The sequence below is a fragment of the Mobula hypostoma genome, chromosome 3 (assembly GCF_963921235.1).
Source record: "Mobula hypostoma chromosome 3, sMobHyp1.1, whole genome shotgun sequence".
NCBI classification, from domain to species: domain Eukaryota; kingdom Metazoa; phylum Chordata; class Chondrichthyes; order Myliobatiformes; family Myliobatidae; genus Mobula; species Mobula hypostoma.
The window spans coordinates 67,193,179-67,219,427 of NC_086099.1; the positions used below are offsets into that span (position 1 = coordinate 67,193,179).

Here is a 26,249-nt window from a genome sequence, read left to right on the forward strand (position 1 = left end):
TCAGTAGGATTTTTAGAGTTACTTGGAACCACCTAAACAATAGGAGCAAGACCTTCCCTGTTCCTCTGTTGCCTGGGTTCTGGCGTCAGATACTGGATGGGAGTTAGGAGTGAGGAACTGCGTCATTGCTATTTTAAATACAGATCTGTACAAAAAGGGACACAAGCCAGTAGAGCATCAAAAATTAAATGGCATGCAAGCCAGTGGAATGCATGAGAAATTTAAGAAAGTGCAAGCTAGTGGACCACAGGGAAAAGGAATTAAATTTGGGTTGCAGGACAACCTATTAAAATTTCGGCTACAAACTATCGATATTTTGAGATTGCGGCCAAAGTAATAAAATGTATGTATGGATTAAGATCGAATCAAAGCAGTGGTTAAAGTTGTGAAGCCAACTACAGAATTTCCAATTATATGTGAACTGATAATTGAGGGTCTGAGCTGTTACTTAACATGAAACATTTAAGACTGATATAGTTGATGGAAGAAAGTCTAGACAAAATATGCTAACAGTCTTAAATTCATTAAGAATAGAATCTATGCATTAAGCTCCAGAAAATGCCTGCTACTGATTTAGAGCTAAGATAGTGTGGTAGGTTTGACTGAATGTGAGTGATTAAGAGAGTTTTAATCGAAAGTAACATGAAATTTGTGATAAACTAGAAAAAAAAACAGCATGATAGAGATGGTAAAAAGTCTTAAGAGCAGATCTTTGCATTAACCAAATGAATGAAAGAACAATCCGGTATTTCAATCAAAGTGCATTGTTCAGGACTTAGAAACAAACAGAAAACAATGTAAGAAAGCACATCCGTGACTTCAAGGGGAGAGTCCTGCTAGTTATGCTTCTAGTGATGATACTGCTGGTGAAACTAGGGGAATTGCAACCCACATCAAACTGTCTCCTATACCGCACCACGATCTGAACTTTGGCGAATTGAAGCCTACATTGGAGAGTCCTCCGGGACAGTGACACCATCTGAACTCCAAAAAGTTACAGGATGGACATAACATGGACTCCACAGTGACTCAGGTAGGAGTGACAGTGATGAAATAGTAAGATTGGCGCTGCTAGCTCCAGTAAAGACCAAGAGAGGGATGACACACAGGACTGAAGACGGAACCATTGCTAATCAATGTATTGACAAGCTGGCAAATCCATCAAATATTTCAATGCCCTGAAGCCATCACACAAGTGGGTTACAGTTATTGTTATAGCTATTTGATTGTGGTCCATACCACTGGTGCCTGAATGTCGGCCATGGTGGGCTATTATAGTTAATGGTCAACAATTTTAGTGGACAAGGCTACCACAAGATCTCCACAACTGTCCCACTGTCAATCATATGGCTTTGAGACAACACTTGAGGGACCTAGCAACCATTGATTGAACTATCGTACAATATGTAGATGATGTCCTGATTGCATCTGAAGCTGAAGGCAGTATGAACATGATGAATGTACTTCACTTGCTCGATGATCTATCCTCCAAAGGCTACAAAGCAAATCTGGACAAGGCACAATTGCAGCATGAGGAAGTAATTTACATGGGACAAAATATTTCCAACTGTAAATGAGAAATCACTGGGGACCATGTAAAAGTAATTAAGTCACCAAAACCTCCTACAATGGTTCAGCAAATCTGGTCATTTCTGTGTTTGTGCACCTACAACAGCATGGGTTGATCCATATACTGAAATTGCTCAACCACGGAACCATCTGCTGAAAGGCAGTAAGCGCTGTGACTCTTGATGGAGAACAGCTAGAAAAGCTTCAGACATTAAGGTGACATAGTCTACTGCACCTGCATTAAAAATCCCTGATACAGGTAGAATATTTACCCTATATGTCAATGAGGAACACATGATGGTAGGCTTAACTCAAGAACATGGAGATCTAAAGTGCCCTGTGGTTATTATTCTGTCAAATTCGATAATCTAGCATTAGGATGGAGTCTGCATTTGCAAGCAGTGCAGTCAACCTCTCTAGAAGTCAAGCAACACACATAAGAGTTGCTGGTGAACACAGCAGGCCGGGCTGCATCTCTAGGAAGAGATACAGTCGACATTTCATGCCGAGACCCTTCGTCAGGACTAACTGAAGGAAGAGTTAGTAAGAGATTTGAAAGTGGGAGGGGGAGGGGGAGATCCAAAATGATAGGAGAAGACAGGAGGGGGAGGGATGGAGCCAAGAGCTGGACAGTTGATTGGCAAAAGGGATATGAGAGGATCATGGGACAGGAGGCCTAGGGAGAAAGAAAAGGCGGGGGGGAACCAGAGGATGGGCAAGGGGTGTAGTGACGGGGACAGAGGGAGAAAAAGGAGAGAGAGAGAGAGTGAAAGAATGTATGTATATAAATAAATAATGGATGGGGTACAAGGGGGAGGTGGGGCATTAGCGGAAGTTTGAGAAGTCAATGTTCATGCCATCAGGTTGAAGGCTAGCTAGACGGAATATAAGGTGTTGTTCCTCCAACCTGAGTGTGGTTTCATCTTTACAGTAGAGGAGGCCGTGGATAAACATATCAGAATGGGAATGGGACGTGGAATTAAAATGTGTGGCCATTGGAAAATCCTGATTTCTCTGGCGGACAGAACATAGGTGTTCAGCAAAACAATCTCCCAGTCTGTGTTGGGTCTCGCCAATATATAGAAGGTCAATATATATTCTGATATGTCTATCCGTTAATTCCAAACTCAGCTGTAGAAATAGAAGATGAAGGTAAGTGGATACATGCCAGCCACTGGAAGTGAGGTAAAGCGGTACCTGATGACAACAAGTGCTGTGGTTAACGTGCTAGTACTGTCTTAGCCACAGTGCCCACACTACTGAGCTACAGTGAGCAAACCACTAACCACAGCCAGAGGATCTCAAGCAAATTGACAAATACTGGACATTATGAAGTTTATTCTACTATTGTTAGTTGTTGGTTACATTTTTGCCTGTCTTCTATGTAAATTGCTGGGATCTTGTTACTTAAGGTGTGTTTTCCAGATAGAGAGGCATAGACACCCACCCACCTTTACCTCCCTAGTCTAGAAGTAAACAAGACATTTCAGAAGGAGGTCATTTTGCATCAATTTTATTCAAATTTTTTGGTGTTGCAAGGAGTATGAGAGAGATTAAAAATGTTGCTGCAGCCTTAGAAAGGATTAGCAATGACACTGCTGAAGCCTTGGGAAAAGTAACAACAAAAATGCTAAGGCGGTCCTTCAAAATGGTATCTCATTAGATCTTCTCTCTGCAGTTAAGAGGGAAAGATGCAGTTGTAGACAGAAAGTATTGTACTTGCATACCTGACGAATCTGAAGACAACTGATTTGGCTGATCATATTTGTAAAGAATCAGCTAAAATACATCAGTTTGATGGATTGAATTCCTTTGATTGGATTCAGTTAAGCTCAGAAGCCAGGGTTACTCAATATTATGAGGCTTATTATTCATAATTATATGCCTTATCATAATTTGCATCTTTTTTACTTGTTTAAAAGTGATCATTAATAGGATAGTTCAAACTCTCAAAAGTGCACCTATTAATCTGCCCAACCATGACATAATCCTACGAACACTTAGAATAATCCTACAAATGCTTAGAATAATATAGCCTAAGTTGTTGTTTTGATTATTTTGTACATAATGTAGATACCACAAGTTTCTCTGCCTCTGAATTTTCAGATGTAATGATTCTAAATTTGTGATTTAAAATCAGCAGGGGGGAAGGAATTGTTGGATCTGACTGTTTCATTCTTTGATTAGACTGTCAGTTCCTTTGCAATTTAACAATTATCTGCTTGTATTTTAAGTGGTTCTGAAATGAGTAACAGTTCAATATGTCTCTAGTGGCTATACAAAATATCATTCTAGAAAGCTCTGGAAGTTTCTTTGTTCTGCATTACTTGAATAAGTGCTTTCTCATTGGTTAACTTGGATAATATTGCATGATAGATTTCTAATTTTGAATGGATTTTTTCATTATCTCAGTATAAAATAACTAAACAATAAGCAGTGCCATCCCTAATCTTAACTTTCTCCATCACTGTCTGTTCAACTTTATATCTACTTCCTTAAGAATTTGCAAAGATTCAGCTTGACATCTAAAACGTTGACAAACTTCTATAGATGTGTGGTGGAGAGTATATTGACTGGCTGCATCACTGCCTGGTATGGAAACACCAATGCCCTTGAACCAAAAATCCTACAAAAAGTAGTGGATATGTTCCAGTCCATCATGGGTAAAGCTCTCCTCACCATTGAGCAGATCTGCACAAAGCATTGGTGCAGGAAAACAGTATTCATCATCAGGGACCCACACCTCTCGGGTTATTCTCTGTTCTTGCTGCTGCCATCAGGAAGAAGGTACTGAAACCTCAGGATTCACACCACTGGGTTCAGGAACGGTTATTACCCCTCAACATCAGGCTCTTGAACCAAAGCGGATAACTTCACTCAGTTCCATCACTGAAATGTTCCTACAACCTACGGTCTCATTTTCAAGGACTCTTCATCTCATGTTCTTGATATTTATTGCTTTGTTTTTCCTCTCCGCACCTTGCGGTGCATCAGGCAACAGCTCTGCCATTTCTTTAGCATTTTGTCTCCTTTTTTTTGCGAGGTCGAGTTGCTAGTTCAACACTCAACCCAACACAGATGGAACACATGCAAGGAGCCGGCTGGTTTCAAACCCAGGACCACTTGCCACGAAGTCCAGTGCTGATGCCGCTACATCAGTGGCCGGCAATATAATGCTTATTTAATTATTATTATTGTTTCTTTCTTTCCATACTTGCAAAGTTTGTTGTCTTTTGCACTTTGGTTGAACTCCAAGTTATTATGGTCTTCCATTGATTATGTTATGGTTACTATTCTATTATGGATTTCTTGAGTATACCTGCAAGAAAATGAATCTCAGGGTTGTATATGGTGATGTATATGTACTTTGATATCAAATTTGCTTTGAACTTTGATCGTGAAGCAGGTTTTGTGCCTCATTCCTGACTTTTCAAAGAACCTTGGATTTAAACACCAGGATCAAACACGGAATGATGCTGAAATGACTCAAACACATTTTCTCTTTTAACCCCCTCTTGTTTCTCTCAGGTTGTCAAACATCAGTTGACAGTGTGCTGCATCTTTGGAAGCGGGAGCAAAAGTTATTAGAAGTAGTGTTGCATGCCCCCATTCTGTAACACTGTATAAATGTACCAAACAGTGATTTGTGCAGTAGTTTCTTTGTTGAATATGATATCTGTAAGTGAACGCAACAAGGTATTTATGGGAAAAAATATTGGAAATACCCAGCAGATTAGGATGCATCACAGAGAAGAAATAATTGGCATTTCAAGGTAGTTGGATCCAAGGTAGTTTTGATGCCCAAATTTAAGAAATCAGCATATTTTAACATTCTACTGAAGATATTTTCAAAGACCTGTTATAGTGTGTAGCAATTTTTAACTTCTAGTTATTTTTGTTCTGAGAAATGTTGTATGTCAACTGCATTAGAATATTTTTGACATTTTTAATATAAACAGTCCCTCAATTCTGCTTTGTGTAAAGTTCACTTCAGATGGCTTCTTGCTTCAAAATATACTGATCCAGTATTCTGGTAAAGTATTACTTTGATCTGTCCAAAGCAAATAAAGCAAATAAATTGCTTGTCTGGAGTATTTGCTTCACCTCACACAATACATTTTGGGTGTTGTTTGTATACAATATGGTTTGATATGGCATATATTTCATTTGAGGATGTAGAATTAAGTGATTTATGCATAAAGTTATTGGTTGTTGCATTATACAAGAAATTCTATAACACCATCATTTATTGACAATCACTTTATTTCGTAGATGAAGGAGCACTAGTAAGAGCAGCAAGACAATTGGGTTTTGTGTTCAGTGGGCGAACTCCAAATTCTGTCATTATAGAAGCTGTAAGTACATCACTATATATAATTTTTAAATCAAAATCTTAAACTTGAGGTTCCTTAGGTGGTGGAGGAGGGTGGTGGTGTTCGGGGGTTCCAGGTTGGAAAGTCAAGGAAGTTCTGTTGATAATAAATGCGGTCTTAAGAAAAATCTATTGGTCAGAAATGTGCAAAGCTTTTAGATATTTTAACATCTCAAGGATTATGGGGGCATTTTTGTTCTGAATTGCAAACTCTCCAGCTGTCAGCCCATTTTAGAACCGTGGTTGAGATTTTTCATACCTTGTGCTGGTGCAAGATAGATTGCTTGTCATTGTCATGGGCTCAAGGCATTGCACGATTGTTTATCTGACCTGCAGATATCTTAAATTATCCTGATACCACTAGGTAAATAAAAATATTTTTTATTGAATAGTTATTTCTTAAGGCAGTATGATGAAACATTTATTGGCTGATATGAATATTTAGGGAGCTGGGGTGATACGAAATTGCAGTAATTAAACTTTGTTCACAAATGTTATACTCGGCCTCTTACTCCATTGAATTTGTCGTTTTGGTGCAAGTTATGTTACCATTTCCAAACCTCACTGGTATTGCAGTTTGGATATTGTTTACATTTGTTACACTTAAGTAACAGAAGTGGTACCGTAAATTGCAGATAATCCACTCTCCGACTCTTCAGTAATCTCAAAGATTTAGCATCTGGTTCAAGAGATGTTTCCCACACTCTCTCTAAATTGAGCAGGTTCGCTGAAAAAAAAATTACAGCACTGTGTGACATTACTTAAAAAAGTAAATTTTAAGTGTGTTGGGGTATTATGAAGAATAATATGTAATGGTCTGAAAAATCTGTCCATCGATACCACCAGTTCTGAGCTTATTTGATTACCAGAATTTTACAGGTAATTCAGTATTTTACTTTAAATAATATTCACCCTTACAGAACATAGAAAAGCTCAGCAAAGAACAGGTTGTAACAGACAAACTAATTAAATTTGTAATCAAATGTCCAACTAACGTAATCCCCTTTGGCTGTACAATGTCCACATCCTTCCATCTCCTGCATATTCAAATGCCCATCTAAGAGCCTCGAAATGCCTCAATTATATTTGCCCTTACCACCACTCCAGGCAGTGCACTCCTGGTACCCACCACCTTGTATTTAAAAAATAAAAACTTATCCTCTCTTCTCCTTTGAATTTACTCCCTCTCACCTTAAATGGACGTACTCTGGTGTTAGACATTTCAATCTAGCAAGACAATACGGGCTACCTTGATCAGTCTCCCCTTAGCCTCCCTGCTCTAGAGAAAGCAACCCAAGTTAGTTCAACCTCCTCTTATAGCATTTGTCCTCTATTCTAGGCAGCATCCTGGTAAATTTCTTCTGCACCCTCTCCACAGACACAATGTCCTCTCCACAATGAAGCAGGCAGAATTGAATCCAGTACTCCAGATGCTTCCTAAATTGAGTTTTATGAAGCTACAACGTAACTCCCCAATACTTTAGCATAATTATTTCACTAGTAAAGGCAGGCATGCCATTTGCCACCTTTGCCACCCTTTTAACCTGTGTAGCCACACAATGAGCTATGGCTTGAACCCAAGTTCCCTCTGTATATCAACCTTACCATTAACAGTATACTATCCCTTTGTATTTGGCCTCCCAAAGTATAATATTTCACATTTGGCCACGTTAATCTCTCTCTGCAATTTTTCTGCCCGTATTTGCAGCTGATCTATATGCTGCTGTATTCTTTACCAGTCTTCTACGCTAAAAAGAGCACTGCCTATGTTCATACATATATTCTGCAAACTTACTAACATCCACCCCCCAATCTACATTTTTACATCAAGGTCATTTATGTATAATCACAAACAGCACAGGCACCAGTACAAACCCCTGTGGAATGACAATAATCACAAACCTCCAGACAGAATAAGTCCCATGGACCAATACCCTCTAACTGCTATGGGCAAGCCATTTCTGAATACAAATGGCTAATTCATCTTGGATCCCATGCGTCTTAATCTTCTGGATAAGCCTCCTATGAGGGGCCTTTTCAGACACCTCCATGTAGACAAATCCACTGCTCTACATTCATCAATACCTTTGTCACCACCTCAGAAAACTCAATCGTTAGTAGATCATAACTTGCCCCTCACAAAGCCACACTAACTGTCCCTGTTTTTTTCCAAATGCGATATCAGTTCTATCCCTAACAATCCTCCCTGATTTACTGGTCTATAGTTTCCAGGATTATCCCTGTTTTCCTTCTTGAATAATGGAGAAACATTAGCTACTCGCCAGTACTCCAAGATCTTGTCTGTGGCTTGAGAGGACATGAAGATTTTGGTCAAAGTCCCAGCAATCTCATATCTTCCACCTCTCAGCAACCTCGGGTACATCCCATCAGCCCTGGGGAGTTATCCACCTTTAATGTTCTTTAAGAGATCCAATACTGCCACTTTTCTCAAAAAGCCCTCGCAAATTAGCGTGCTCTACTCTGATCTCCCTATCCTCCACATCCTTCTCCATGGTAAAGACTGATGCAAAGTACTCCTTTAAGACCTCAACCACATCCTCTGCCTCCAAGCACATGTTACCTCCCTCGTCCTTGAGTGGTGGTACCAATCCTGAGATGTCATCGTATTCTTGATATACGTATAGAATGCCTTGGGAATCTCTTTAATCCTACTTGCCAAGAACTTTCGATGGCCCTTCTTGGCCCAAACATCTTGAGTTATTTTCTGGATTCTTTATAATTCCTAAGGGCTTTGTTTGAATTTACTCTTCCTAATCTGCACATAGCCTTCCTTTACCTTGATTAAATTGACCACCTGTCTCAACCTTCAAGGTCCCCTTACCTTGCTGCCCTTGGCCTTCCTCATTACTGGAATACACCTGCCTTGTACTCTGTGCATTTGGCCTTTAAACACGCTCCACAAGTCAAATGTGGACTTGCTCAAAAACAGCTGTTCCTAATGAACTCTCCCTAGTTCCTGCCTTCGGCGAAACCTCAGTTATGATGTTGTACTTTATGGTTGATCATCTAAAAAGAAAACATCATTTCACTTGAACATTTACTAGACCTACATAAAACTAATCAAAACCCCTTTCCTTTTATTCTATTTCATCAGTTAAGTTACTGTCTGTCTCTTCACTTGTGCAACTGAGGTTCAAAGAGACATAACTGAAGTGCAGATTAATTAGATTAATTTTGATTTCTTCATAAGTCTTTTTTCTATTTTGTAGCTTGGACAAGAAGAAAAATATGAACTGCTTCATGTTCTTGAGTTTACAAGGTAATGGTTCTTCAAATTATGTTAAACAAATTATTTCCTGTGGCAATGCAGTGAACGTGTTTACTCTTTTCTCAAATAACTTCAGTGATGCATTTCCTCTTTGGATGTGGGCATGCTGGAGCAAGAGCATTTATTGCCCTTCCCTAATTGTTCCCAAGATGGTGGGTGAGCTTAGTTTTTGAATCACTGCCATCCTCGTTGTAAAAAACACTCTGCAATGCTGTTAATTCAGAATCAGAATCAAGTTTAATATCACCAGCATGTCATGAAATTTGTTAACTTTGCAGCAGCAGTACAATGCATATTAAATATAGAGAAAAAACTGAATTACAGTAAGTATATCTATGTATATTAAATAGTTAAATTATCCGAATCAGGTTTATTATCACCGGCATGTGTCGTGAAATTTGTTAACTTAGCAGCAGCAGTTCAATGCAATATATAATATAGAAGAAAAAAATAATACTAATAACAAAAAATAAGTAAGTCAATTACAGTATACGTATGTTGAATAGATTAAAAATCATGCAAAAACAGAAATAATACATATTAAAAATGTAAGGTAGTGTTCATGGGTTCAATGCCCATTTAGGAATCGGATGGCAGAGGGGAAGAAACTGTTAAATAAGTAGTACAAAAACAAATTTTTAAAAAAAAGTAATGTGATAGTGTTCACGGGTTCAATGGTCATTTAGAAATCGAATGGCAGAGGGGATAAAGCTGTTCCTGAATCACTGAGTGTGTGATCAAGGAATTTGATCTAGCAACAATGGATTAATAAGACCATAAGATTATAGGAGGGGAATTAGGACATTTAGCCCATCGAGTCTGCTCCACAATTTCATCATGGCTGATCTAGTTTTCATCTCAGCCCAAATCTCCTGCCTTCCCCCTGTATCCCTTCATGCCCTGATCAATCAAGAATCTAGCAAACTCTGCCTTAAATATACATAAAGGCTTGACCTTCACAGCTGCCTGTGGCAATGAATTGCACAGATTCACTACTCTCTGGCTAAAGAGATTCCTCCTCATCTCCATTCTAAAAGGACACCCCTCTATTCTGAGGCTGTGTCCTCTTGTCTTGGGCTCTCCCACCATAGGAGACATTCTCTTCACATTCATTCTGTTAAGGGTTTTCACCTTTCAATAGGTTTCAATGAGATCACCCCTCATTCTTCTGAATTCTAGTGAATACAGACCCAAAACTATCAAATGCTCTTCATATGACAAGCCATTCAATTCTGGAATCATTTTCATGAACCTCCTTTGAACCCTCTCCAGTTTCAGCACATCCTTTCTAAGAGAAGAGGCCCAAAACTGCTCACAGTACTCCAAGTGAGGCCTCACCAATGTTTTATGAAGTCTCAACATTACATCCTTGCATTTATGTTCAAGTCCTCTTGAAATAAATGCTAACACTGCATTTGCCTTCCTCACCACAGACTCAAACTACAAATTAAACTTTAGGGAATCCTGCACACCAACTCCCAAGTCCCTTTAATACTTCCAACTTGTCGACTATACAAATATAGAAATAACTTGAACAAATTGGTGGTGTAATGCAGCTTTTGCCCTGGTTGCTGGAGATTGTGAACTTTGGAGCAGTTTCAGTGAAACTTTTCTTTTTACAGGGTGGGGGTGGGTTTGATGTTTCTCTCCAAATGACCTTAATGTTTTTTTCTTTGTTTCATGGCTATCAGGGAATACAAATTTCAGATTTATATATGGATACATGCTTTGGTAAAAAATGAAACTTTGAAACCTTAAACGTCATATAAATGGGGCAAATTGCAGCTGTAATGCAAGAGAAGTGACAGAGCCAATTTATGAGTTTCTTCTGTTTCCTGATTGTTTTCTCTTTCCATAACTTGCTTGTTTATTACTTTCTCTGTCATTTCAGCCGCCCTTCATTTCATCAGACAGCTCTGTTGTCGCTTATGAGTAGAATTAGAAATACTCCTCTGATTCACTTCGATCATTTCTGATTTGTTTCTATCGAATACTTGACCACTTACTCATATGCTACAGATTTAATTTAACAAACATGGCAAATTGCAAACTGAATCATTTGAAGAGTTGGTTTTCTCTCTCACAGTGATGTACTTATAAATCACAATTTCCGGTATAAATTGATGTTTTGTTCTATAAAATTATTGCAGGAAATTTTTTCAAATGTATTCTTAGTTTTCTTTAATTGAAGGTGTTCTTATAAGGCTAGGAAACAGCTGGTACCAAAATTAGGTGCACTCTATATTTCCTTCTCCGAATGACACCATGGCCATAGGATGGCCATCTAAATTTCATTCTCCATTCTTCATGGAGCAATCTGGTTACTGCAGTTGTCTTTTAATGCTTACAGATTAATCAAAGGTAAAAATAAATACTGTTTTACCTGTGTATGAACGTTTCATTGTAAAATTGCAGCTACTGTGTGTGATGCCCTTAATATTGAAACTGGTAGTTACTGTCACCAGGAGAGCAACAGGTGCTGGTCAGTGCAGGGAAGGCAGAGGCCAAGGTCAGGAAATTCAAGTATTTTTAGGAGGAGTGTTGTTCGAGCTGAAGAACAGTGAATGACCAATGTATGATCCTCTGTTTGCACCTGAAGCACAAGTGCACAGTTATTTTCCCGAATAATTCAGTAATTCATGTTAACCATATTCTTTCATGTACTTTATACACTCCAGTACTGAATACTTGGATTACAAGCAGAAGTTTCTGCAACGTCATTTCTAAATCTGTAGTTTGCTGGTTTAGACAAGTATTAGCTTCTGAGCTACCAGCTCAAGAGTAATTTCAAAAAGACCAAGTAGAAATAGAGTGGCATGGCATGTGAATTATTGGAGTAGCTGTGATTTGTGCATCTTCTCTAAGACTTACATTGTATCTGTAAATAACTGCTAAAATATTTTGAATTTTAAGACATTGACATAACTATGTATTCCCTTTGTAAAGTATCCCATAATCTATAAAGTAACTTGTGTTACCATCCATTAACAACAGCAGTCCCCTTCTGGTAGTCCAGAGCTGTTTTCATTGTGACATCACAGGGTCTTCTCTACTGGAGCAAAAATTTTTACTCATTTCTGATTGCAGCATGTTTTATTGTTGTGGGATAAAGACTTGGTGTGGTCCCACAGACACAAGGAGAGAAAGTCCAATAATGAGTCATTCTGCATTTGCTCGACATGCTATCTTGGCAGTTTGTTGGCTTTTTGATTCTGTACAGCAAGAGCTCAGGGAAACCGGCATCAAATTCCCTGTATGTGTCCACATACTTGGGAAGCGTTTGTGGGGTGGGTGAAATATATGGCCAAATGATGGGATAAAGGTGTTCCCTCCACTCTGTTGATTGGGAAGCATCAGGATGCATCCTGGAGCTCTACGTTGTGGATAGGTTAGGGTGCCAGTGTTAAGCAAGCCGGGGCAAAGGCTTTCTTATTTACGTTTTCCACATGTTCACCTCACAACACTTGAATGTACACCAACACCTCCGATCAAAACCCTACAAATTCAAATTCTTGTATGAGGCGAGTGCCTCCGTGGGGCAAAGTTGACCATGGGTATTGCATCCTAGCTGTCAAGATATGCAAACTCGGGGAGTACGATATAGAGAGCAAACTATTGCCTGTGTAGCAAGCTCCCCCTCTCCACAATGAACTTAAAGGATCGGTAGAGACCGTTACAGTTTGGTACTAGCAGCATTGCAGGAGTTGCCAGTCAGCAGTGAAATCAATGTATGACTGCCTTAGGGACTCCAACTCCGGACCTTTCCTCAGGGTTGACACCCGAAGCCTTCACCATGAGTGGATATGGCCACAAGGCAGCAGAAGTTTGAGATGAGAGTTTTCCTTCCTCTAAGTGAACTGTTACTTTACTTTATACTTTATTGTCACCAAACAATTGATACTAGAACGTACAATCATCACAGTGATATTTGATTCTGTGCTTCGCGCTCCCTGGAGTACAAATCCATAGTAAATATTAAAAATTTAAATTATAAATCATAAATAGAAAAGGGAAAGTAAGGTAGTGCAAAAAAACCGAGAGGCGGGTCCGGATATTTGGAGGGTACGGCCCAGATCCGGGTCAGGATCCGTTCAGCAGTCTTATCACAGTTGGAAAGAAGCTGTTCCCAAATCTGGCCATACGAGTCTTCAAGCTCCTGAGCCTTCTCCCGGAGGGAAGAGGGACGAAAAGTGTGTTGGCTGGGTGGGTTGTGTCCTTGATTATCCTGGCAGTACTGCTCCGACAGCATGCGGTGTAAAGTGAGTCCACGGACGGAAGATCGGTTTGTGTGATGTGCTGTGCCGTGTTCACGATCTTCTGTAGCTTCTTTCGGTCTTGGACAGGACAACTTCCATACCAGGTTGTGATGCACCCTAGAAGAATGCTTTCTACGGTGCATCTATAAAAATTAGTGAGGGTTTTAGGGGACAGGCCAAATTTCTTTAGCTTTCTCAGGACACAGCTGCTAACCACAGCTGTTGAGCCCCATCCGCTCAAGGCAACTGTTTTTAAGGTGCTAGTAACTGCTTTTGCCCCTTCTCCTGTCAGTAGAAACGGTTCCGCAGGATTTGGTAGCAAAGCCATACGGAAAGCCAGGAGCAAGACTTGGTTGTCAGAGGCTATTTGAGGCACACACAATAGGGAGCATTTAATAGGTAGTGAGAGATTGTTCCCATTACCACCGCCCCCCCCCCCACCCCGGCTATAATAACCTTAAGGAACCAAAGTTCTTGTATACCTATTGGTCAAATGGGGTGAACTTAAATGAAAGCAATGTATTATCTGAGGAATCCTGAAAGAAAAACAAATTACGTAATTTTGCAACAGTATTTTTAAACTTAACCACAAAGGGAACCTAATGAGTAAATGGTTTAAAGCCACTCTCAAATAAGTTTCACTCATCGTCCAGTATCCTGTCAAAACTAATCAAGAATGTTTTAGGGATAATGTCTTGCAAATATGGAAGGAGAAAGTGAATATGTAGTCATTTGTAAAAGCTTGCTGAAGTTAAAATACTCCCCTTCTGCAAACCTTGATTTGGTCTCTGGAACAAATTCAATCTAGAAAGTTTTTTTTGCTCTGTTCACCTAATTAATTAAAATTTGGTCTCAATCACATTGATCTGATGTTGGGCATTCAAAACAAAACAAGCTTGGTTTTGGTTGTACTGTTCCCTGTTTCAGTTATTTGGTTCATGTGACTTCTGCCTTGACTAAAAGTCCACAACCTTTCTCTTCCACTTTGCCTGGATCCAGTCACCTAATATATTTCAAGATTTATGTGATCCTGAAGTAAACCAAGAGCCATTCAGTAGTACCTAAGCTCTCAGCCCCAAATAATTTAATCATCAACAGGTTGTTTAACAATACTAGAGTACCAATCCCATATGCTAATAAAATTCTAGACTAACCGGCATATATAAATATACATATGGTTTGAAATACAACTAGCCTGAAGTTTGAAAATAACAATTTTTGAGAAAGTTCAGTTGAAATTCTTCCTCGGTAACTATAAACCTATAAAATCTGAGGGAATACACTCTGCTTCTGAAATTTGTTTCCATTTAAATTGCCAAAGATGTAAAGTTACTGATGCTCCAGAACTGAACTCCCTTTGATTTAATTAATGTGCATTTCTTCCACATATAACACATCTCAATCAGCTACCCATTTATAGTTGATGTGATAACGTATTTACCTTTATACTCTGAGTTAGAAAGCATGCAAAAAATAGTGCTATTCCTTCTGCAATGAACCAAATTAGATCTCAATAATTGGAGAAATAGAATTTGTAATTGGTTGGAAGCTGCAATAAGACTATCCCTTTTTAAAGTCATTAAGAGATAAATTTGACAACATAGGGCAGAGGGTAGTAAACTTTTCCCCATAGCAAGTGTGTAACCAGAAGGCATAGACGTAATGAGCAACGTATAATCTGCTGGAGGAACTCGGCGGCACCGGCAGCATCACTTGGAAGAAAGAATTGACTGACGCTTCATCAGGCTGAGAATTAAGGGAAGAGACAGCCAGCATGTAGAAGAGAAAGGGATTGGTGAGAAGGGACAGTGAGGCGACTGGATTGAGGGAGGATGCAAGATGACAGGCAGATAGTGACATGTGGGCAGGCTGAGGGGGCTGGAGCTGGAAAGCTGTGGTAGGTGAATCATAAATGGAGGCAGACAGAAGAAAAAGAAACAATGGGAGGGAAAGAAACAATGGGAGGGGAGTATGTAGATAGAAGACATTCTGGAGGGAGATAAGCAGGAAGGAACACCAGTCCTGCATTCTATTCAGTAAAGGAGGTGAAAAAGGGAGCTTTCAGAAGAAACTGGATGAAAACCAGTTGGAAAAAGGTGGGAGGTGGGGAAGGAGTGGGAGAGAATGCAGGCTGTGTATGAAGTTAGTGGATGGAGGAGGGAGAAGAGGACATGGTTGGCATAAGGGAGGTGGGGCTGAGTGGGAAGAGGGACAAAATTGGAGGAGTGGGGGTAAAGAGGGGGGAAAAAGAAAAAAATGGGGGTTATCTAAACTTGGTAAACTCTATACTCATGCCATTGGATTGCAGAGCACCCAGGCTTCAAACTCCAGCCCTGTTCACATCCCCAACATGGCACTATCTGCCTGTCACCTTGCACCCCTCCTCAGTACTTCAATCACCTCAGAGTCCTTACTTGCCATTGCCCTTCTCTCTGTGCTGGCCATTTCACCTCACCAGTCTCAGTCCCGATGCAGTGCTCAGCCCAAAAAGTTGCCAGTTTCTTTCTTCACAGTGACATTGCTCGACCAGCGGAGTTCTTCTAGCCGATTGTGTTCCCTCAGATTCCACCCTCTGCAGTACCTTGTGTCAGCATAAGTGTAGGATGAGGAGTAAGAAGTTTAGAAGGGATATAACAATTTCCTTTACCTAAAAGGTGGAGTCTGGAATGAATTGACTGAGAGAAAGCTGGTGGCCGAGACTTTCGTGCTGCTTAAGAAGTATCCTGATAAATACTAAATTTACAAGGCATAGAAGGCTATTCACCAAATGCTGTTAAATGGGATTAATATAGGTGGGTACCTGATGGTTGTCATGCACAGAGTGGATAAAGGGCTCATTTCTGAGCTGTGTTATTCTAATCATCTGGTGTTTGAATATGTACATACAATTAAATATGAAACCTAGCTGTTGCTCCAAGACTGTTCCACTGTTCACTTTCCATCAGCAAATCATTTAGACTTCAGTCAGTTCGCTGCCATGATCTTCAGATAATTATTGTCTAGTTGCACATTAAACACAGAAGAAAAATTTAATAGTTCTGTTGTTGCTGACCAGAAGCTAAGCATTTTTGATCATCTTGTGTCCCAGTACAATCATGGGACTCATTTGCGGAATGATTTTTCACAAAGAACCTTATAACATCATTTTTAAAACACGCACTGAAGTCTGTTAAAAGATGATTAGCAATATTTTTATTGTAGAGATTGTCATAAATGTTCTATAAATGTCATTAGGGAAGGTGTTGACCTTGACGGTCTTTGACAGATTCAGATGTGAGATTGCTCACTAGGTGGATGCCTGTTTTTTGCAGTCCCTGCTTGCTATTTAAGTTGAACATGCAGCCAAACATGAAAGATTGAGCCTTCTGAAGACCTGTCAGAGGTTGCTGCTTTAATTTGCCAGTAGTCACTGCGTTATCCAATAGAAAACAGTTGGAACGGTTACAGGCACGATCATCCAACAATCTTCCAACTTAGCCAGCACTGCAGAACCCCTCATTGACAATTGAGTGGCAGGGGTGAGTCTGCATTTTGTGAGGAACAAGCAGGGTGCTGGTGCACCCGCCCCCCCCCCAGGCCCCAGGCCTCCCTGTTGAAAGGCAGGAGGGTGCCACAAATAATGCTGCTTCCTCTTCCCTCTAGTGACTCGAGTTCAGTTTTGACCTCCAGTGGTATGTTTGCTTGTTTTTCCCTACTCAATTAAGAATCTGGCTGCTGCCAAATTTTGAGGAGTTATGCCAGGACTACACTGGAAAGAAAAAATGTACTCCAGCTTGTTATCAGAAAATCAGGTTCATAATGAGGACAACAGCATAGAGCTTTTATTTTAAAAAATCATTTGATTATTACCAGAAAGCTATTCTAATTTCTAATTAGTGTATTTTCTTTGGTTTGTGTAGAAGAGCATAACCATATGCTTAGTATGAAGCTGTGCAGCATCTCTCTTTCGTCTAATCCACCCACACTTCTTCATTTCCCAGTACTGCAAAAGTACAACAGCCAGTTCCATTTGTGCATGGAAATTAAAACCAATATGATCCTCCTTAAGGGAGCTCTGCTACTTCAAATGGGCTAATTTTTGACATCAAAATTAACATTACAACCATTTTGCTCTTAAAAAAATTATTATTTGGATGTTATTTGGCTGTTTATCTTTTTTGCAAAAGCATCGACTTCTGAGTGGTGCAGTACCCTCAAATAAAATGTTTAACTGCTCCAATAATAATTCTAACCTTGAAACTAATGATAATAATATTTGATATGATCTGATTCTTGGAATCAAGCAGCCAATGAATTGTAGGAATAAATGTAGTAAATCTTGGGCTGAAGCAGTTAATTTTAATTTTATTCATCAACACTAAACTCTTTAAATTCATCGTGTGTATAATTTTATGGAGACCACGTAACTAGCTCCTCAGTGATTATGCATCATGTCAAGAAACCAAAGATGATTTTGGTTCACAATAATGAATAAATTGATGACTTGACCATACACAATTTTAAATTGCTGGTTCATTTTCATTCCTGTAATCTGATAGGTTAATTTTTCCCCTGTAGTTATCATTTGGGTGATTGTTACCTGACTTGAAATGATTGGAGTTAACAGCAAAACAAAAATTCTTTTGGGCATTGATTATGAAATTAATTTAAAGATTTTAGTTCATTTAGGACTTGGAGTGAAAACAGAATCATTGTTTAGGAATTAACAGTATTTGAGGGGAAGCGGTCATTGTTTATCTAAGATAGTAGAATCTTGCATTTATAGAAGTTAGAAGTTTTAGACTGTTCAAATAAAAAAAAGAAATTTAGCTCAGAGTCATGAATAGACTTTTTCACAAATCACAATCACAGGAAGAGAGGTAGACTAGCCTTGAGGCGAGTTCCAGAGTTCAGGGCCAAATGTATAGTTTTAGTTACAATGTGAATTTGGGTCACAAAAGGCAAATTTTGGGCACATGAGGATTGTAGGATCGGAACTGGTTACAGAGATTGGGGAGAGTAAAGTAGAAACTGAAACAAAGAAGAGAAACTCAAATTTTAAAAGCAAGGGAAATTGTATCCTCCCATGTAATCAACATTTCAAAGCTTAAACCTTTTACAAAAGTAACACAAGGGAGTGTCACACGTAGTGCCACTGCCTCACAGCTGCAGGGACTTGATCCATGTTTCTGATGCTATCTTTGTGGAGTTTGCATGTTGTCCCATGAACTCCGTGAGTTTCGCCTGGATACCTGTGTTTCCCCCAACCTCCCAGAGATGTGAGGCTACTAGGATGATTGGCAGGAAGATCAGTATAGTAAAGTAAAACTGGTGAAGGTTGATGGCAGGAGGATCCGGGTGGCATTAGTGGATATGTGAGAAAGAATAGATAAAGGGAAATAAGTTTGCGGGCAAGTACTGTCAGGTTTGCTTTGAAAGCTGGCATAGACTCGGTGGGCTAAATGGTTGTCTTTTGACTTGTAATGGGATTGGAGAAATTAAATCTTACCAACTTGCATTTGCTTGGATGGAAATCAAATTACATCTGTTTTTCCAGGTCAAATACATTAGATTTTACTGCATGGTTTATGATATTTCCGATTACAGCAAAACTGTTGCCTAACTCCTTCACCCTACTGGTGAAATCTGTTGTAAAGGCAGATATTTCATGATTCAAAAAATGGATAAGAATGATCATTTATAACATGATTTGTGATAGCAAATGTAAAAATGTACATCATTGTGTAGAAATATCAGAGGGTTGGAGGTCCACTAAATTTTTGAGCACACAAGTCACAGCCTACTCTTCCAGTGCAGGACTGAGGGTGATATATACTTGTAGGTGCTGACTTCTAGAAGGATTGTTGAACCACAGCTCTGTCACTAACCCTTCATAGTGTACGTGAAACATCCTATCCTTATCAAAGATCTGTGGCAGTCTCCCTAATTTCCTACGTAAGATGCATCCATCATTTAACTGGCTTATTTCATATTTCGCATGATAGATAATGAAGTTATTAATGGTACAGAATCTGACTGCTTTCCCATCAGTTCCATTTCCTTACTTGTCTCTCTTTTCACTGTTCTCTCCTTCTCACCCATTGATTCATCCACTCTACCCCAACCAATTCTCCTGCCACCCATTTATATGAGTGGCTATTTACAGTGGTCAGTGAGCCTACCAACAATTCTTTGGGCTGTGGTAATGCCAGTGCCCAGCAGGGGTAAAGGAAGAACATACAAATTCCACATAGGCAATTCTCAAGGTTGAAATGCTGGTCTTTATCATAATGCCAAGTGTAAATTATCCGCGTCTCTTTTGTTACAGCAGGAGCTTGCATTTTGTTATTGTAAAATGTTTTGAAAGGTCCAAAGCTGTTAGATGTTGTGTAAATGCATGCCCTTAACTTTTATCTGAGATCTATTTTGGCCATTCCTTGTTTGGTTCACCAAAAAAACAATGATTGTTCATTGGTAATAATAAAATACTCAACAGGCTGGTCAACGTTGGTGCAACGAGAGACAGATTTTCCATTGAGGCTGATGATGCTTGATGCTGTATTACATGTAAATTTTGCAGCAGCTTCAGATGAGATTAGATTTATTGTGAAATGTCAAAAGGCGCTGTCTGAATTAAATATTTCTCTTAACTTTGTGAAAATGACAGCTTGCTTACTTCCTCACCACTGATGTCATTAAATGCAACAAAGTGACTGTACTTGTGAAGGAGATGCAAATTAAGTCTGAAGCAGGTGCTAAATATTTACAAGCATAACCACCCTATTAATTGTATTATGCTAATGGCTGGCAATCAATTTCTGTGGCATCAAAAATTACCTATTACAAGTATTATAGTTTTGAAATGCCTTGGGAGATCTTGAAAACCAGATTTTAATTCTATTACTTTCTTTCCATCTCTAAGTCCAACCATTGCATTACTGTCTCTTTCTCTGTCCCTGATCTGACATTAAATCTTACTACTTTGTTTGCCCTTGGTCCATTCATTGAGGAGATATCCTGTTTGCCCTTTCTATGACATTGATAGCTCTTGCATTCATCAACCTAGTGGTGAAGGGAATTTCAAGATGAATACCGAATTTACTTTGATTTAATTCTACTTCAAAGTGTAGCTGCAACTTGACAATTTGTAATTTATCCAGTCTGGAGGATATTTAGAATAGTTTTTGAGATGTGGGATAAGGGGTGCATGTAGAAGATCATCGGATGGGTCATGGTAGGGACTGACTTAAATGTCACAGGAAAATGGAAGACATATATTGAATTGACAACATTCAGCAGCAATTAAGTATTCACAAATTGCCTGAGGAAAAAATGATCCAGAATTGTTCAGCACACTGTTGAAGACCATCAAGTGCCTTTAATGATATGTTCTTTGAGCCATAGAGGTAAATTTTTAACTGTTTAAGTGCTCCGGCACTATTATTTATTACAAGTTAATGGAACTTAGCCCCATTTTTCTTCAACAATTGAGTTAAGAGATTGGTTTTGCTGCCTGTTACTAGGAAGTAATCTTATTTGTGGCCTGTTCTTCTACAGCAACAGAAAACGAATGTCTGTGATTGTCCGTACACCGTCAGGAAAGCTGCGGCTTTACTGTAAAGGAGCAGTGAGTCTTCGCTAATCTTCATGTTGTTCTTTTAACCTTGAATTGCTAAAGTATTATTGTTTGATATCTTTATTCTGCTCTTGTGAAATGTAACCATTGAATTCAAAATGAAATGTAATCTTTCACTGACCGCCTTCTGTACTATTATAAATCCATGCCAAATATTCTATACATTAGTTAAGCATAGAATGTTCCAGTCCATTTTTCATTCTGCAAAACAAAGTACACAATGTAAATGTATACCAATATATTTAACCAAAACTGTATTTTCAAACCCAGTTCAGATGAAATGTCTCAACCCAAATGGTCAACTGTCTATTTCCCTCCACAACTGTTGCCTGGCCCACTGAGTTCCTCCAGGATTTTGTACTTCCCTCAATATTCCAGTATCCCTTGTCACCTTCACAAGATAATTCAGAAGAGGGTAATGATCTTTAGATTTGTACAAAATCCATCTTGGATAGGAGTGAGAAGTGACAAAGTATCAGTCAGAATATTTAAGGAAGGTTAGAAGCTTGTCGTAGTCAAGAACTCGTGCAGAATTAGTTTTCACTTCTAAATGGGGCCATAACTGTGAGTTTGATGGTCAGCCTATCAGGAGCGCTGGTGTGGCAAACTATTTTAATCCTTTTTTTTAAACTGCGAATTACACCACTGATGTGTAGGGCAGCATTGAAGGTCCTCCATCTCTGACGGTGTTGAGGGCTTCTTTCATTATGTCAGTAGCTTCTTCTCAGTTTTCGCCACTGTCAGTCACGCAAGTCCCAGGTGAAGATTCAGGAATACTGTCACACTCAGATGTAAAAGGATTCTTCATTGCTGTTTTTATAGCAATTTTGTTTTACCTGTCAGAGTTGTTTGCCCTGAGCTGAGCCCCCAAACCTGGAGGACCGGTGGACCACTCTTAGTCTGGCCTCTACCCTTTGACCTTTTTGACACGGGTGACCCTACCAAGAGCCCAAGCACAAAGCCCTGACTCCAACCATCATAACTTTCCAGATCATCGAGTCATCCAAGCCTCCAAGGGGGTTGTGGTCCTCTTAGAGCTGGTTGAATGAGGATTTATTAATGCTTCTGGCCAAATTGTCTTGGAGACCAATGAAAACTGCAATAAAAATCAAAACCACTCAGTAACCATCTTCAGGGAATAGATTCCAGCACGCACGCAGAAAGTGCAAGTGAGGATATGTGGATGGTTAGAGAAGGACGGGGTGAAAGCCTGCAACATAGCAGTACCTGGTTTCCTTTGTGAGACCTGAAGGTGGCCTACAATGAAATTCTATTCCTGACTATAATAGAGCAATTCTAGAAGTGATCTATTCTGCTGTGGTGGGATAACTGAGGGAGCAGGAAGAAATAGATCGTGGAGTTTAGGCAAATTGTTGATCAGTTGCCGAGGAGTTATTCACTGTTTAGTTTGGTGGTGTTGAATTTGAAGATGTTCTATAGGCTCTTCAGAAGTCAAAAATAAGACACAAATCTTATGCTTACGGCCACTTTATTAGATGTTCATCATAGTACTGGTCAAACAGTGTCAGCATGTAACAGCAAGGAAGGTAAGAAAATCAAAGGCACAAAGCCCTTGTCCAGTGCTCAATATTTGTACTGGAAATCTGCTTCATCAGTGAGATAAGGGGATCTCCTTACAAGACAGTCAGTGGGAAAAGTATTTTGTGATGCACGCTGCTAAACACTTCAGTGTTACAAACAAAGCAGTGCAGATATACAGAGCCAAATGTATCACACACTGAGGGCTTAGGGAAAAATGGGTGGCTGTACAGACGTATAAGCTAGCATAACGAAAACTAAACCTGCAAGCAAACACTTCAGCCTGGACTCAAAAGCTTCAACAAGAGAAGCTCAGCAGTAATTTCCACCTCCTTTGTTGGAATAGGACTGCTGCAAGCAATCATGTTCTATATCTATTGTAGTTCCCACTTATGAGCAGGTGTATCAGTTGTAACACTTCCCTAAAGGCCTGTATAATGATGTGGGGTGTGCAGTAGAGTAATAAACCATTTAGTGTTGGAATTTATTTTCGAATATATTTTGCAGGATACGGTTATTTATGAACGGTTGTCTGAGAGTTCACGTTACAAGGACATCACTTTGAAACACTTAGAGCAGTTTGCTACAGAAGGTTTGTATACAGCATCATGAATCAGTACTTTTTAATGAAAACCAATTTCTAAGTGATGGTCTGGCAGTTCTACTTGTGTGTTAGTGAAAGCTGAGTAGAATTCAAAAAAGTTAAAGTTCAAAGTAAATTTATAATCAAAATACATGTATGCCACCATGTTCAACTCTGAGATTCTTTTTCTTGCGGACATACACGTATTGTGTATGTCTGCAAGAAAATGTGTAAGCATGTGGCCAAGTGGTTAAGGCATTCGACTAGCGATCTGAAAGTCGTGAGTTCGAGCCCCAGCCAAAGCAGCGTGTTGTGTCCTTGAGCAAGGCACTTAATCACACAGTGCTCTGCGACGACACTGGTGCCAAGCTGTATGGGTCCTAATGCCCTTCCCTTGGACAACATCAGTGTCGTGGAGAGGGGAGATTTGCAGCATGGGCAACTGCCTGTTTTCCATACAATCTGGCCCAGGCCTGCGCCCTGGGGAGTGAAGACTTTCCAGGCGCAGATCCATGGTCTCGCAAGACATACACAGTAAATCCAAGAAACACAATAGAATCATGAAAGACCTCACCTAACAGGATAGACAAACAACCAATGTGCAAAAGACAACAAACTGCAAATACAAAAGGAAAAAAATAATAATAATTAATAAATAAGCAATAAATATCAAGAACATGAGATGAAGAGTCCTTGAAATTGAGTCCTTTGCTTGTGGGAACAGTTTAGTAATGGGGCGAGTGAAGTTATCAATATTGGTTCAAGAGCCTGATGGTTGAGGGGTAATAACTGTTCCTGAACCTGGTGGTGTGAGTTCTGAGGCTCGTGTACCTTCTTCCTAATGGCAGCAATGAGAAGAGAGCATTGTCTGGGTGGTGGGGGTCCTTGATGATAGATGCCGCTTTCCTGTGACAGAGCTCCCTCTAGATGTGCTCGATGGTGAGGAGGGCTTTGCCCCTGATGGACTGGGCCTACCCACTACTTTTTGTAGGATTTTCAATTCAAGGGCATTGGTGTTTCCTTATTAGGCCGTGATGCGACCAATTAGTGTACTTTCTAACAGACATCTACAGAACTTTGTCAAAGATTTAGATGTCATGCCAAATCTTCACAAATGTCTAAGGAAGTAGAGTTGCTGCTCTGCTTTCTTTGCAATGGCACTTACAAATTAATTGAATAGTGCCACTTCAAAACTTATTTGTGGTCAGAAGTAAATGTCTGTCTGACATTAAAGTTACTTGTATGGTGTGTCTGAAAGTTATGCTTGTATTGGCATTTCCCAGATTTCAGTTCTTTAATTTTTATTGCATATAAACTTCTCGTAAGATGTGTTAAACTTATGTTATTAATGAGTCCTGGCAGTCTTGCATTGTGCTACATCTGTGTAAGATCCAGGGAACCGGTAGTACTGGTGCGGACCGTGGGATGAAAAACAACAAGCCTTAAGGCAGAGAAAGTGTAAAATTGCCTTGATTTGGAAGAATGATGAAAGATCATGTACAAATATTCATCATGTGTTAATGTGTGGAATAGCATATTCGGATATTCATGCTGTGGCTTCAGTTAAAGTTCTGCCAGTTGGCAATGTTTACTTGCTAAGAATTGTCACTTTTTTATATTGCCAGATTCATATTTAAACTCTATAATTATTCCAATTTACTGGTGACATTAAGTTTCAGAAGAGACGTGTTTATCTCCTGAGCTAAAGGGGACCTGAGAGGTAACTTTTTGACATAGAGGGTGGTGGGTATATCAAGTAAGCTGCCAGGGGAAGTGATCAAGTATGCTGAAGGATATTTAGTCATTTCAAGATAACTATAAAATGTAATGATGGTCTTTGCTTTTTCAGGATTGAGAACCTTGTGCTTTGCAGTTGCTGAAATTTCAGAGATGATGTACCAAGACTGGCTGGAAATATATCAACGGGCTTCCACTGCACTGCAGAACAGGATACTCAAGCTTGAAGAAAGTTATGAACTGATCGAAAAAGTAAGCTTTTCGAGCAGAATTCAAATGCTGTGTATCATAAAGCAAATAACTTGTCAGTTAATTGTGTACCCAAACACAATGAGTAATTTTATCATTGCATTGTAGTTCAGGGGTCACTATAATTATTGGGTAAAGCATTTTCTAAGAGCCCTGTTGTTGTTAGGGATGCCTGTGATCAGTGGCTGACTTGTGCAACCAAGCCTGAGCTTGGAGCATACCGTACCATGTTGCTGTTTATGTGACAATATCTTTGAAGCTCAGTTAACTGTTGTTATTGATTATAACTTGCTGGATGTGTCTCAGATAATGTGTACTGCATATTTTCCGAAATTTATCAGTGCCAGCCTTAGTCATTCCACAGAAAGGAGCCTTTTGCTGTTATTCTTCCTCCCTCTGCCGATTATCTGATTGCACTTCTGTCTACGGAGACAGAACCTGGTGCCTTTCAGGTTGTCATCAGTGCTTGCTTTCCGAGGACTCCAGGGAGTGAGGGAGCAGAGCCAGCCAATCTAGAACAGCTGTAGCTATTCTCTAGGAAGTCATTGAAGTGCTTTGCAGATACTTGAAAATAGTTCCAAATAGTTTAAAACTTGTTTGAAATTCAGTTTCCCTTTCTGTGCTTTGGAAACTGGGAGAAAATTTGCTAGTCATACTACCTTGTTCTCTCATCCATAAACTACAGCACAGTAGTTAGTACAGATTTTGCACTGATGAAATCTGACATTTCTGTTTGCAAAAGCAAATCTATTTTCCACTTTGTTGCTCAAGCGTTATTTATAGACATTAGTGTGTCTTTGTTGGAAACTATTTCCTTCCCATCTGGCACCTGAAATTATAATGTGTGGAAAAAATCATTCTGTTGATCCCATTACTATAATCAATATCAAATCATTTTTGAATATCAGGAATGAGATTTTTCTAGATTTTGTAACTGAATAATCAAAGCAGGCTTTCATCACTGAAATGTCACAAAACAAATTATTAAAATAAAGTAAAAGTTAAATAATTAATAAAAGATTTACTTGCCTTTCCCTTTG

At 39.4% G+C, this 26,249-nt stretch overlaps 1 protein-coding gene across 4 annotated transcripts in view; it reads left to right on the plus strand.

Annotated features, from left to right (window-relative positions):
* The window catches only part of atp8a1 (ATPase phospholipid transporting 8A1), a 358,923-nt gene that overhangs the window by 181,437 nt on the left and 151,237 nt on the right, over positions 1–26,249 (plus strand). For all 4 annotated transcript variants that reach the window (XM_063043220.1, XM_063043222.1, XM_063043221.1 and 1 more), the window contains 5 exons: positions 5,842–5,924; positions 9,172–9,221; positions 21,023–21,092; positions 23,148–23,232; positions 25,073–25,212. In XM_063043220.1, coding sequence (XP_062899290.1) covers positions 5,842–5,924; positions 9,172–9,221; positions 21,023–21,092; positions 23,148–23,232; positions 25,073–25,212 — 428 coding nt within the window. The remainder of the gene's footprint in view (positions 1–5,841; positions 5,925–9,171; positions 9,222–21,022; positions 21,093–23,147; positions 23,233–25,072; positions 25,213–26,249) is intronic.